The 15,287-nt window shown below is 42.3% G+C and overlaps 1 protein-coding gene across 1 annotated transcript in view; it reads left to right on the forward strand.

Moving 5' to 3' along the window:
* Positions 1–10,139, forward strand: part of LOC103603099 (pecanex-like protein 2) — a gene marked incomplete at its 3' end in the record, with an annotated part of 149,955 nt that extends 139,816 nt beyond the window's left edge. The window contains exons 20-21 of the mRNA XM_008587574.1: positions 9,175–9,267; positions 9,989–10,139. Of these exons, the coding sequence (XP_008585796.1) occupies positions 9,175–9,267; positions 9,989–10,139 (244 nt within the window). The remainder of the gene's footprint in view (positions 1–9,174; positions 9,268–9,988) is intronic.
* Between the last annotated feature and the right edge of the window lie 5,148 nt (positions 10,140–15,287).

Here is a 15,287-nt window from a genome sequence, read left to right on the forward strand (position 1 = left end):
TGTAAATCAGAGAGGGATTAAAGAGTTTCAGAAAGAAAAGGAGGGAGGGGAGGAAGGAGAAGTCAAATAGGACATTTCCATTTCTGGTATTATGGTAGGCTCAGTGATCACAACCAAAGTCTCTGTCAATAAAAGCTAAAAAGCTTGAATGAAATACAAAAAAAAAAAAAAAAAAAATCCTCCTTAAATGTAACCGCAAACTGACAAATAATAGGGAATTACCAGGCAAAAATCTGAGTTCACAGGGGAGCCTGGAGGAAGCAGGACAGGAAGCTTCTTTTGCCCCAAGGGTGTGTGCCCAACCTGTGACCTTGCAACCTGGTCTTCAACCCCCAAATGGTGGAGAGCAGAATTAAAGCCCAGGTTAGTCAGGGTTGGGTGTCTGATGCCAGAGCATCGACCATCAGGCTGGGACTCTAGAGGACCACACCCTCAGGGTGAGGACAAGCCACAGAAGTCAGCACCGTGGTCCTCAGTGCCAGGGACATGCAGGCAGACCTGCCCCAGTGTTGAGCGAAATGACAGCAAGAGCATCTTGAGGGGCTGTGACCTTCATGGATTCGTAGCACAAGGTCAAACAACTGGATGGCACCAAACCCCTCGATTTGTGAATGTAGTTTTAAGTGGGCTCTCAACTGGAATTGCCTCATGACAGAAGCCAATGTGCATTCTCTCTAGAGGATTCCCTCATGCTGGGCCTCCAAGTGTTGTTCTCAAAACTAATTTTATAAAGAAAATGAGCAGCTTACCATAAACATTTTAAAAGCACACAAGGAAGCAAGGAACCAACAGAAACAGGTCTGCAAATACTTCAGAAACTGGAAGTATCAGACAGGTTTTAAAAGAACTATGTTTAAAGAAGTAAAAAGAAAGCTCTAAAATTTATAGATGCTAAGAAATATTTAAAATGATTTCAGCATGTTTGAAAGAGAGTCAGATAGAACTTCCCAAACAAACAACAAAAAAACAAATGAAGTAATTGAAGTCAAGAACACACATACATGGGAGATTAGACACCTCTGAAGAGAGAATTAGTGAACTGGAAGGTAAAGAAAGAAGAAAATATGCAGAACGCAACACTGATGGACAAAAAATGAGGACGTGTGAGAGAGAGATGAAGAGACTTGATGGATATAGAAGATCTAATGTGTCTAATCAGAATTCTTGGAAAGACGGAGACTGCTGCATAATCAATATTTTAGGAGATAACATCTAGAATTTACTGGAATCAATGAAAGATGCTGATCTAGAGATTCAAGAATTCCATGGCAAATTAGAGAAGGAATCCACACCAGACAACACCATACTGAAACTGCAGTGCATAAGGACACAGACCATACTAAAGCAGTTAAATACAATGAACAGATTACATTCAAACAGACGACAGACTGAAAGCTCCCTCATCAAAGCAGTCACGGAAGCCAGAAGACAGTTGATTGACACACTTAATATTTTGTAAAGAAAGTAACTGTCAAGCTAGAATTCTATACCACTGAAAATATCTTTCAAGGATGAGGGCAAAATAAAAATATTAATTGTACAAAATAAAAATAGTAATTGTACAAAAAAATACTATTTGTAATTCTGGAGGATATTTTTCAACAGAATGTGATCTTGGATAGAAGATCTGATATGCAAGAATAAACAAAGATAAAAGAAAGTGGCAGGTACATTGGCAAATCTAAACAAATATTAACTACATCAAATCATAATAAGAGTGTAAAGTTGACTAAAAAAATGTAAGGTAGAATTAAAATGCGTGGTTACGATAACATGTAAGTTTGGACGGGAGGAGAAATGGACTCCAAGTCTTCAAAGTTCCTAGTGATGTCCAGGAGAAGAAAAAAAATACTGATTAACTTCAGACTGTTGGCAATAAGTTAAGTTCATGTGTTAGAATGTTCAGCTCAACTACTAAAGATTAGAAACAGAGCATGTAGCTTCCAACCTCATACGGAACGATGCAAAATAGAAGTTACTTATAAGTAGCAAAATAAAACTGAACTCCTATGTTACACTATACTTAAAAGTCAATTCCAAGTGAATTATAACCCTGAAGATGAGAAAACAAAACCTGAAAGCACTTAGAGTCATAATAAAGGAAACCACCTTCATGACATCAAGATAGGAAAGTTTTTTTTTTTTTAAACAGCAACAAAAAGTTAAAATTCATTAAAATTATGACCTTTGACTTATCATCTTAAATTATACACAAAAGAGACCTAAAAAAATAAAAAGCCACAGAATGGGAGACAATTTTTAAAATCAGTATAGCTGATAAAGCTCTAGTGTCTAGATGAAATAAATTGATTTAAAAAAAAAAACCCAGAAATATAGAAAATGGGCTGAAGACTTGTAGATACTCTTAGCAAAGGAGGAAATGGAAGTGGCCAAAAATTCATGGGCAACCTCATCAATAATCAGGAAACTTCAATTTGAAACCACACTGGCTTACCATTTTGAACCTACCAGAGTGACAAAAATTGAGAAGTTCTCACAATAGTAAGTGTGGGCCAAGTGCAGAGCAAGGGAACTCTTCTGCACTGCCGCTGGGAGTGTAAATTCATGCATGCGCTCTGGAAAACCGTTTGGTATTAGATGAGTGCGCTGCAGCCATGCTCATAGGAGATTAGATTTAGAGTTAGATTTAAGTATATAGAAATGTTAAATTTCTATATGTAAAAAAGGTCAATTAAATTTAAATAATTTGGTTAAATATTTGCTGCAAATTTGACAAAGTTAAATATGTTCCTTATACCAACAACTTTTACAATTTGATTTTTAAAACTCTATAAGCAAACTGTGTATACACACACACACACACACAGACACACACACACACACACACAAATATATAAAAAATATATATATCTGAACCCCAAACTGAAGTCATTGGAAATTATATATGTTTCATTTAGGACCAAAGTATTTAGTAAGTAAATGTATGAAATATATTTGCCGTTCTTGTAAATAAAGAAATGCAAATTAAGATGATGGCAGTTTTTTATCCACTCAATTAGTACAGGAAAAATTAATGATAGTGACAATTGTGGCAACATGGGATCTCTTAGGCATTGTTTGCATTTGTGTAAATTATTACAATCATCTGAAAAAGCATAATTTATCAGGGATCATAAAATGTGTATAACCTGTGTGGAGTAAATCTATTTGTTAGAGTTTTTCTAGGGAATTATTTCAAAATATAAAAAAGATTTAGGTGCACAAAGATAGTGATTTCTACACAATTTATCATGGTAAAAAATGGAAGGCAACCTAATGCTAATGGTCAGGGAATGTTTGCACTAATTACGCTCATTAAATTTCATCACTAAATTAATGTTATGGGTGACCACCATGCCACTGTGTGTGTGTGTGTGTGTGTGTGTGTGCGCGCGCACGTACAAACATATGTATATGGTATCACAAGATGGAACATTATTTAGCCATTAATTATATTAGTAAGTCTATGTAATAATGTACTCATACATATATATATACACACACTAATGTGTATGCATATATATATATATATGTATAATGCTTACAAAAGAAAGTACTTTTGAAAAGGTAGAAAATTATATGCACACTAAGATTAGACATATATAAAATATACACAGAAAACACAGAAATGCTAATATTTTTAGTGTCGGGATATAATGATTATGGATTATTTCCTTTCTCCTCTGTTTTAGAGTGCTGCAATGTTATTATGTTATTCCATAATGATAATATTAACTAATAGTAGGAATCGCAGAGACCTAAATTTGCATTTTTCTTCAATCTTTTAGCACATTCCGTTTAGTACTCATTTTTGTATTAAAAGGAGACAAATTCTAACTCTTGTTTAAATAGGAACTTAATATTGAGTCGCAGATTTTTTTAACCTAGCATGTGAAGGAAGAGGGCAGTACCAGGAATTCTCTTTTTGCACAACGAAACTAAGACTAAGAGTAAAACAAAACACACTTGCACGAGCTCACACATATTTATACCTTCTCAAAGCAGAGATGTATGTTGATATACATTTAAGTGGACAAAAAGGTATTCAGCAAGAAATCCAATCAAAATTACAAACTTTTTAGAGTGTTCGAGGCTGCTTTCCCAGGACAGTGCAGCAATCTCAGGTCCAGGTGTCTTACAAGATTCCTTTTAAAATATTATGTTTACTTTTTAAAACATATTCTATTGTGTACATTTAAAGTGTACAGCATAGCGTTATGGGATTGCTATAGATAGAAAAAATGGTTACTTTGTTGAAGCAAATGGACATATCTGTCATCTCCTGTAGCTACTCATTTTGGTGAGTTTGTTTTGTGGTGAGAGCCCCTAAAATCTACTCATTTAGCAGAAATCTGAAACACAGTGCAGTTTTATTTACTGCAGTCTTCGTGCTTTACATTAGATCTCCACACTTGCTCATGCTGCATGTCTGCTGCTTTGTAACCTCTAACCTGCGTCTCCCCACTCCCCTGCTCCACCTGCACGCCCCTGGTAACCACGGTTTTATCCTCTATCTCTATACACTTCACTTTATTTTTTTAGATCCCACATATAAGTGAGATTGTGCAGTATTTGTCCTTCTGTGTCTGGCTTATTTGAGTTAGCATCATGTCCAGATCACCCATGTGGTGGCGGGATGATGTTCTTTGTTAAGGCTGAATAATTGCGTTTATGTACATCAAAACTTCTTTGTCCATTCTGTTGACAATTGGGTTGTTTCCATGTCTTGGCTATTGTGGATAATGCTGTACTGAACATGGCAGTGCAGATATTTTTACGAGGTGGGATTTCATTTCCTTTGGGTATATGCCCAGAAGAGTGATTGCTGGGTCATATGGTAATTGTATTTTTAATTTCTTTAGGAACCTCCATGATTTTTTCATAATAGCTGTACCAATCTACGTCCCCACCAAAAAATTTTTTTTTCCAAGAATAAAATTTTGGGAGCAGAATAATATCTGGTTTTTGTTGGCTGTAAGGAAGAGGAAGCCACTGTCCTTTTATTTTGCTGATGGTGCTTTCACCAGTATTAGGAGAGAGGTCGAGTTTTGTTAATGCGTGTCAAGAGCAGAGAGCTCGGTAATTACCATCTGTCATCTGTGTTTGTCCCTTGGTGAAGTGTCTGTTCAAAACTTTTGCCCACATGCAGCTGCGGATGGGGTTAAGAGGGAGTCGTCTGACTTTTTAATATTGAGTTGTAACTTTTCTGTGCATATTATAGGTAAAAGCCCTCTGTTGGATATATGTTCTGCACATATTTTTTTCTAGGTTTTGGCTTGTCTTTTTTTTCTTGTGTCTTTTGAAGAGCAAAAGTTTTGCATTTTTCTGATGTCCAACTTATTGTTATTTTTTTCTTTTACAATTCAAGCTTTTAGTGTCCTATTTAAGAAACCTTTGCCAAATCCAAGGTCACTAAGACGTCCTCTTAGGTTTTCTCTGAGCAGTTTGATAGACTGTTAGGTTTATGGCGCACGTCGAGTTAGTTTCTGGATGTGATGTGAGGTAAGTGTCAAGGTGGTTTTTGTTGTTTCTTTTTTTGCAGATGGCTATCCAATTGTTCTGGCACCATTTGCTGGAAAGATCATCCTTTCCCTCATTCATGGGATTTGTCATTTGACTTTTGTACTTTTGTTGAAAAGCAGTTGACAAGATCCGTGTTGGCATATTTCTGGACTCTTTAGTCTTTTCCGTTGGTATAGATGTGTGTTTTGTACCAATATCATTAATATCGTGGTTACTGTCGCTTTGTAATAAACTCTGAAACCCGTTATTGTATGCCCCTTTGTTTTCCCTTTTCAAAGTTGTTTTAGCTATTCTAGGTCCACTAAATTTCCATATGTATTTTTGAATTAGCTTGTCAATTTCTAAAAGAATAAAAATCCTGCTAGGATTTTGATTCGGATTGTATTTAATCTGTCAATCAGTTTTGTGAGAATTGACTTCTTAACAATATTGAACCTTCAAATTCAGGAACACCGTGTACCTCTCCATTTATTCCTTTAGTTTCGTCTCTCAGCAATGATTTGTAATTTTCAATGTACAGGTCTTGCACTTTTTTTTCTTCAAATTTATCCCTAAGCATTTCATATTTTTGATGCTGTGGTAAAGGGTATTTTTAAAATAAGTGCCTGAAACATCATTAGCCATTGGAAAAGGTAATTAAACCCACAGTTGGATACCACTCCACCAAGGTGTCTCACCCTCACCACTGTAGATATGTTGAGCCTGACAGTATTTTGTTGGGGGGACTGTTCTGTGCATTGTTGGATATTCACCTGCATCCCTGAGCTCCACCCACCGGATGCAATATCACTTCTCCTCCTCCCCAAATTGTAACAACCACAAACATGTCCAGACATTGCCAAATGTCCTGGGAGGCAAAATTGCCTCAGTTGAGGACCACTGGATTACACAACCACTCCTATGATTAAACTAAAAGGACTGTTGACAAGACTGATTGAAGCAGCCGGAGCTCACACACACTGCTGTTGAGAACGTAAAATGGTTACACGTGCTTGGGAAAACAGCTTGGCAGTGTCTTTAAAAGTTAAGCCTAAAAACCTACCACATAACCCAGCCATTCTACTCCTAGGTACTTACATAAGAGAAAAGAAAGCACATGTCCAGAGACATGTCCGTGACTATGTGTAGCAGCTTGATCTGTAATAACCAAGAGCTGAGAGCAAACTCACATGTCTATGCACAGGTGAACAGATAAACACACGCTGGTATGTCCATACAAAGGAATACTACTCAGCGAGGAAAAAGAATGAACTATTGATACAGACAACAACATGGATGGATCTCAGAGTAATCACACTGAGCGAAAGAAGCCAGACCAAAAAAAAGAGTACATATCCTATGATTCCGTGTATATAACACTGTAGAAAATGAAGAGCTATGGTGATGGAGCAGATCAGCGGTTCCATGAGGAGAGAGTTTAAGGAGGGATCGATTAGGCAGGAGAGGAAACTGAGCAATGATGGATATGCTAATTATCTTAATTATGGTGACGATTTCATGGGGATAATGTCAGAACTCTCCAAGTTGTACACTTTAAACATATGTGGAGGGGTGTTTTTGTATGTCAATTACATCTCAATAAAACTGCTTAATAACTATTACGCAAAAAAGAAATGGGTGGAAAAAACATTTTAGTAAATAGAGAAAGGCTGTGTAATGGTTTAATAGGAGACACTCATGACACGGACAGAAATCACAGTGGAATTTCTATCTATCATCCAACTGTGAAAAAAATTAATAATAATTTGAGGTCATTTTCGTCCTGCTTTAAGAAACCTAGAAATGCCAATCTCCCCACCCCCGCCCCACCCTGGCAGCCACACTGGTGACCCACTATTTTTACTTTAGACAGAGATAACTGGTCCATTAAAGTTGACAATTTTAAATTAGAATATTTCTGAAAATGTTTTTCCTCCTTTTGGATAAACTCAGTAATTTTTTTTTTTTTTTTTTTGTCTTTTTGTCTTTTTTCCGTGTCTGGCAACGGATCGCAACCCTCAGTGTTGCCCCCATACCGGACCGGGGACCGGCAACGGGATCGCAACCCTCGGTGTTGCTCCCGCACCTCGCTCAGCCAGTGAGCGGGAACCGGTCTATACGTGGGATCCGAACCCTCGGACGGGAGCGCCGCCGCGCTTCCCAAGCGGCGCACTATCCAGTGCGCCACCGGGCCGGCCCTAAACTCAGTAATTTTTAAATGACATAAAACCACATCCGTGAAAAATATGGAAGAAAATGAACGTATCTCTGTAGCCTAAAGACAGCGCTGCCAGAATGTTCCTCTGGGAGGGCCTGGTCTTTGTAAGTGTTTGGAATGAAAGGCAACAACTGAATTGTGGCCTCTACTACTAATAAATGTTTGCTGAAAACCTCCGATGACACAATTTTATAGGTTAAGACCAGTGACTTCCCCTAAGACTAACTCTAGGATCCCGACTTTGTCACTGTTTGGTTCCTCCCTATCTAGTACTTGGATGTGACTTGTAAACTTTTGGGAGAACATTCAGAACAACTTTAGCAGGCGATTGGTAAGTCCGTGTGGAGAGTGTCTCTGCTCACCGTGTTTTTAATTTCTCTAACCAAGCCATGTCCAGTGTTTCAACAATGGGACTGATTTCCTGTCTCACTTTAGATGTTAATACTGTCAGCAAGCCAGTGGCATGACTTGCAAGAAACTCCACATTTGAATGTAAAAAACAAGAAAAGAAAAAAATTGGGGGTGGGGTGTAGGTGGAAGGAAACAGAATTATATCTTCTGTATGATTTTCTGGCAGATCATGTTCAAAACAATTATTTAAGAGGCATAATTCCTACTCAGTATGGGAAAGAGAGATATAACTGTATTGATGGTTTCAGGATTTTCAGGTAACAGTGCGACACCTTAAAATGAGCGGTGGTTGTGTACTGCATCCGCCTCTGTAGAAAGAAAAAAACTGATGGTCCCCGTGTTCCTCTCAGACCTACCCATCAGCGACATTGTGCCCCACGTGACTCACAGGCCGTTCCCCACATTTGCATTAAGAGCATTCTTGGGTCTGATTTTGCTTTTTTCCCAAGCCCCTGCTCACACCGTGGTTTTGTGTAGTGAACAGTTATTAGCAAGTTCCTGGACTTTTCACTATCTGCATGTGATACGTGTACATGCAGCACATATCATTAAATAATTTGGATGTAGCTTTACTCTGTCTGACTGGTGAATTAAAATGTAAAATCTGGTCAGGTCCAAGGCAGTAAGGAGTGTGGGAGAGGCTTCTGTTCGGTGTACCCGGGCTATTGGCATGTTAGAATCCAAGCCACCGTAAGGCCACATGGAGATGACCGGCACTTTGCCCTCCTACATCAGACCTTAATAAGTCAAGGTCTTCTGGGGGAGCTCTGTGGGCATCTGTATTCCACCTGTGTCTGTGGAAAAGAGCCTCACTGGGTGCGTTTCCTTTCCCTCCCCCCCCTGCCTCAGTCTTCCTGACACTCCCCAACCAGGAGCTGGGGAACGGCCCATCCAGCAGTTGCCCGTGGGGATACGTCAGGCACGTGATGGGCCGGCAGGACAGTGTGTCCAGTCCAGGATCCACGTCCTGTTGTCTGATTTACCTGGTTTCACAACTGTCGAGAGCAACAGAGCATGCTTCAAAGTTGCTTTTCTCTTTCCAGAAGGACGTCTTAAAATCAGATCTCCTCGTCTGCTCGGTGGTTGCTGTCCTGTCTTTTGCAGTCAGTGCCAGCACGGTCTTCCTGTCACTTCGAGTACGTATCCGCTCAACCTGTACCCTTCCCACCTCCTTCCTCCCTTGGTGACAGAGCTGCTGTGGAGCCACAGGGCATGACAAGGTAGCTGAGCCAGAGGGAAAAAACAAAAGGCCATTTGGGAGGTACAAGGGACATGTCCACATGCCACAAAGAGCTATAGTCAGGGTGGGGTCTGTCCCCACCATAAATCTGGTTCCATTGTTTTCTGCATCTGGGGAGCTGTGGGGTTGGCAAGAGCGAGGGCACATCTTATGGGTCCCCTGTAAGGACAGTCAGTGGTGATGGGATGGCCAACGGCACACTCATGAGCGGAGAAGAGTGGTGTTAGGCACAAGAGTGCGACAGAGGTCACGGAACCTAAAAGATCACTGCCATGTGACTGTCAAGTGGGGAGGCCCAGGTGGCTGTCCTGGCTCACGGCTCGTACAGACAGTTGTTGTGTCTGTGCAGAAGTACTGTGCATGGATGAGCTCCACTTTCAAGGAGGAAAAGCCCATCATCAGCTAAATGTGCTCTTCCCCACCTCTCCTTAAGGGGAAGCTGAAACGGCGCGTTCCAGGGGCAGGACTCTCCCGTTCGATCAGGCTCCTGGTGTGGGGAATGCACGGTTTGGTGGGGCTGTGTGTCCTCTTGGAGAAGACGGGGCAGGGACACTGGTGGCAGGTGTTGGCCGGGGCCCCTGCCTGCACTGGAGTAACGGGTCTCGCTTGTCCCGCAGCCCGTGCTCAGCGCCGTGCTGTTTGCCCTGGCGGGCACCGTGGGCACGGTGGCTCACTACCTGCTCCCTCAGCTGCGCAAGCACCACCCCTGGCTGTGGATGTCACACCCCGTCCTCAGAAACAGAGAGCATGGGCAGCGCGAACTGAGAGGTTAGTGACAGACGCCTCGCTCCAGAAGGCACGGTGGGCACCTGTTGAGCCGGAGCAGCGTGGCCGTCCTTGGTGCTGGAGTGTGCCCGTGCAGAGGGCACCTGATGTATACTTTGCCACAATAAGAAAAAAAAAAGGTAGCATGTACCGTAGAAAATCCCCAGATTTTCTAGTCCACTGGAACAAGAAAGTTGAAGTGGGATGAGTTGGAAGTATGTTTTGTAAAAATATTAATAGGTTATTGGTATTGTGGAAAAATTAATTCATATCACTCAGACGTGCAGATTATACTGTTTCAGCTTATGTGCTTATAAATGACCAGGGACTAAGAAATACATCAGTTGGCCACCCTACCATCCTTCACAAAACAGCAGGATGGAGCAGAGACAGGACAGTCAGCTGCAGGACCACTGAGCCCTTGAACTCCCTCTAACCTGTGGCTTTGCTCACCTAGGTGGACGCCTGTGTATACCTGACTGATTTAGCAGTTCTGAGGTTGTCTCTGGCCACCATCGTGTAATAGCCTGGGACTCATGACAGTTTCAGAGTTTTAGACAGAAACAGATTTCTTCTAGACAAGAAATCTCTTAAGGATTTCTCTGCAAGGTCTCCCCTTGCTCTGCAATGTCGTGCTCTGTGCTGGAATAGACGGGAGAAGGACCGAGTTACCCCGATTTTCAGACACATCTGAGTCATCGGGCACAGATGGTGACCAGCTGTCTAATGCTGCTCATTCTCCACAGACATGTAGCCCTCTGTGACTTCCCAGTGGTGAAGTGAGTTACCCAGCTGTGTCATGTCCAGGCACAAAGCTATGTGAGGGGCACTGAGGTTTGCTGGCTTCAAAGAACGTTCTGGACTCAGCCAGGTTTATCGTCAGAAACTTCAGTAGGGGGCCGGCCCGGTGGCGCACTGGATAAGTGCGCTGCTTGGGAAGCGCGGCAGCGCTCCCGCCCGAGGGTTCGGATCCCACATACAGACCGGTTCCCGCTCACTGGCTGAGTGAGGCGCGGGAGCAACACCGAGGGTTGCGATCCCGTTGCTGGTCCCCGGTCCGGTACGGGGGCGACACTGAGGGTTGCGATCCGTTGCTGGACACGGAAAAAAAAAGACAAAAGACAAAAAAAAAAAAAAAAAGAAACTTCAGTAGGTTTGTGTGGTAAAAGGAAAAGGGGAATATCTTTAAAAGAAGGTGCAAAAGTCACTGGAGATGCTGTCCAAAACACAGAGAGTGTTTCTTCAAGAAACATCTCCAGGTTTGTTCAAGGAGCTGACTTAGTTAGAAACAGCCACGGGTGGAAGATGGTGGCTTGTTACATGGAAGGATGTGGCCTCCTGGGCTTGCCCCGGCACAGGGCTTGTAGCTCATCTTCTCTTCCCACGGAGACGGCCTCTTCACACCTACAAATGAGGGCTAGCCTCAGGATCAAGCTGTGCGATACAGTTTTTAATGTTCCGTACAATTTGCATGCTACTTAAATGTAAGTGAGGGTCTGTATTACAAAATCTAAAAGAAGGTGGACTCCATTTATCACGCTTCACGTATTTTGTGGTTCCCCTTTAGAGAAAGGTCCCTACCCCAACAGTTTGCCTGCCTGTGGATACACAGAGGGGCCTGATGAAAAAGGCTGGTTTCTACAGAACTTCTGCAGCATTAAGGTCACATTTCCTTTCTTTTTTAAACCTTTAGAAAGACTAAGTTTTGAAGAAGTGAGTGGAGTATTTTGGGGTTATTATTTTTATATCATTGGTAGGTATTTGGTGGAGATTTGAGGTAAGAAGCTTTAACTTGGGGAACTGTACATCTGTATCATCTAAACAGTACCTAGAACTAGGCCTAGTCTTCACCTGCACCCATCACAACACCTATATCTGTACCTTCACCTGTACCTACGCCCACGTCTGTACCTCAACCTAGACCCTAACCTATACCTGTACCTGTACCTTTATTTATAACCAAATATTTAAAAGCCTTGAGGTGAGGAAAGAACCTGTCAAATTGAAGGAAAGGAAAACGGGACAGATTCAGACTGGAATTCAACACTGAAGGATACGGGTGAGCAGTGAACAACTCAGGATTTTGTTTTTAAGTGTGGTTCTTTTCTCCCGTAAATCTAATAGAGCCCAGTTTAAATTAGAATCATTCAGCTATTTTAAGCTTGCATGGCCTTCTTAGTATGAGATTCAGGAACACGTACAGTGGGTGTGTGGGTCTGACTCCCCCGGAGGGTTGAGGCCTGGCTCTGCGGTCCCTGGGGAGGGGTCGGGACACGTGCGCTCGCCCGGGCTCAAGCAGAGGCTGAACGACCTTATCACTTGCCTGTGTTTGCTGTTCGTTAGCAGCCTGAAGTCTCACCAGGGGTCACATGCTTGACAAACTAGGCATGTAATGAAAAACTGATTCCATTTTAAAACTTGTGTGTTGGAAGGAAAGTCCCGATACATGAAATGTAACCTATGGTGGTGTGACGTGATGTAAGCAGAGCCACCCATCTGGTACCAGCCGTGTCCTAGGTTTCTTCGCCTCCTCTCCCTGACCCTCTGCCTCTTTGGGATTTCACACTTTATTTCTTCCACTAGCAACAAAACACACACGGTTGCACGACTTCTCGTGTGAAAGCTCCGCTCACATCTTCTTTCCTCCGGCAGCAGAGGATGCTGTCACTGGGAGTGCAGAGAGGGCAGGGCAGGGCCAGCAGGTGTGCAGTGTGTGTGTAGCACACGCACCCCCGGGACACCAGGGTCCCTGGCAGACATCACTAACCGAGAGCAGAGTCCCAGAACTGGGCCTGCGGCAGACAGTGCTAATCGACGGGAACTGGCGAGGAGATGAGGCGTATGAGCTGTGCCTGGCATGGAGTCTGTAGAACCCTGTCCCACTGTTTCATCTAGGCAGAAACTGAAGCCTAGAGATGTCCAAGGGTGTGACTTGGGTCCCAGTGGTTTTGTGGCCAGCGAGTGACTGGAACTCTGGTCATCTCACTCACGTCCAGCCCGGCTCCTCCTGCCCATGCCGCCCCCAGTGCAGGCGGGCAGAGGGTGCACGCTCCAAATGGGGCTCGCAGGCTGGTTTTGAGTCACCCTTACCCAGAAGAGCCACGTGTCTCTGGCTACGGTGGGTCCTGTAAAGTCTAACGTGCCATGCTCTAATGCCAACACCACAAGGCTTCCACCCCTGGTTTGAAATAGACTCGCCACGGTAAATTCTGGGCATTCTCGGGGGTTTTCAAACACACCACAGTCTCTCCCTCTCCTCTCCTGCCGTTTCCTTTACTTGGGATGCTGTTTCTCCAGTGTCACCAGATGAACACCAGGTCTCTGCTTAAAATCAGTCCCTCCAGGAGGCCTCCCTTGACCACCTAAGCTTCCCTGGCTTCCCCCCTGTTCCCCGAGCCCGCAACCATAGCAGTCCCCGCCTGCAACTACTAGTGTCTGACGGAGGCTGAGGTCCACGTCCTCCTGCACCTGCTGGTCCTCTGAGCTCATTGTGGAGTAGACATAGGCCCACAGGCGTGTGTGCTAAACAGCACTTAATTTAAATATCGCCCCTGTGTATTCACGGAGCAAACTTTAAACAGGATGCACATTCTTCACTTCAGTCTGCTGTCCTTTCCACACCCTTCGGCTGTATACTTCTCTGTGGTAGAACACAGAGATACCAGATTAATTTCGATGTAAAATTCAGACTTTGATAACATGGGTCTAAGTAGTTCACTGAGGTTGAAGGCCATAAATTGAAACTTTTGTTAGTCAATTCAGTCCTTTACCTTTGACACTAATTTATCTGAAGTAAACCTTATCCCATCCTAACCACAGTGTATCCTTTCACCAATATTTCAGCCCAGAGAATAAAATTCTATCACATATAGCACAGTTCAGCAGCCAAATGTATCATCGTGGTCACATAGACATAACTGAGTCATATTAACGTAAACATGTGAAGTTGCTCTTTTAAAAAAACCATTTGCGAGGTCAAGGGTTCAGACCCTGTACCAACCAGCCATCATCTTACCCCCTGAAAATAAAATAATAAATTTTTAAAAATTGCCATATTTTCCACCAATCTAAGTGAATCATGCCGAACATGACAGAGGAAATAGCACTGCAGGAAGCACCGTATTAGTCAGATATAGAACTTTCGAGCAAATGTTAAAGGAGCACTGCATTTTTGGAAGATAAATCTGATTCAGTGAATTATGATGATGATTCCAGAAAAATAACTTCATCGACTGACTCCTGGTGTAAAGGAGTAAAATGTTGGATCTATTTGAAAATTTGTCTTATCTAAGAACTTTCCAAAGGAGTTAGGATTCAAGGAAAATTGAAGTGATCTGATTTGATGACTATCCTCTTTACCATAAAAATGGGTTTCTATGGAGTTGAAAGAGATAGAGACAAAGGATAAGTACATTACTGGAATTCACTTCTTGTTTACTCAGAAAATGCTTATGAATATACGTTCATTCATTCAAAAAGTAATTATCGAGTTCCTATATGTGGCCAAGCCCTGTGAACCAGTGACATTGGATTGACTAAGATGTGGTTTCTATTGTCAAAGAGCTTACGGTCTACTAAATAAACCCGCAGCTGTGTCACAATAGAGGAGTCGTGATTGCTGCAGACACCTGGTGATGTGGGATGAGGCACCGTGTTCCGCCCCACAAGAAATACAAAGAATTAGAGACCTGTGACCCAAGTGAGCAGCTGCCATTCAGATATGCAGCATTGCATATGTTGGACTGGATGTGCATATGAAACGGAAAACACATGGAATTATATGATTGCATGTTGAATTAATATCTGGTGCATAGTAGTATTCAGTAAATATTGGTCGAATGAACGAATGAAGATTAGTGCTTTGTAAATTCACTGAAGGAGGAGTTTCCTATAGGCTGATGTGGGCAGAAAGTCTCTTGAGGTAAAGGGTGGGTCGAAGGACTCACGGGTGCCTGTGTCTGGTACTGAAAAGCTTGCTGGTTGCTGAAAAGCTTAAACTATAATGTTTGGATGCATTCGAATGAATGAATTCTATAAATTATAAAACACATCAATTGAAAATCTCATTTAAATTGTAATTTTTAAAAATTCACTGAGATACCATCTCACCGCAGTTAGGATGGCTAAAATCCAAAAGACGCTGAAAGATAA

Source organism: Galeopterus variegatus, unplaced genomic scaffold (assembly GCF_000696425.1).
Source record: "Galeopterus variegatus unplaced genomic scaffold, G_variegatus-3.0.2 Scaffold4442, whole genome shotgun sequence".
Lineage (NCBI taxonomy): Eukaryota > Metazoa > Chordata > Mammalia > Dermoptera > Cynocephalidae > Galeopterus > Galeopterus variegatus.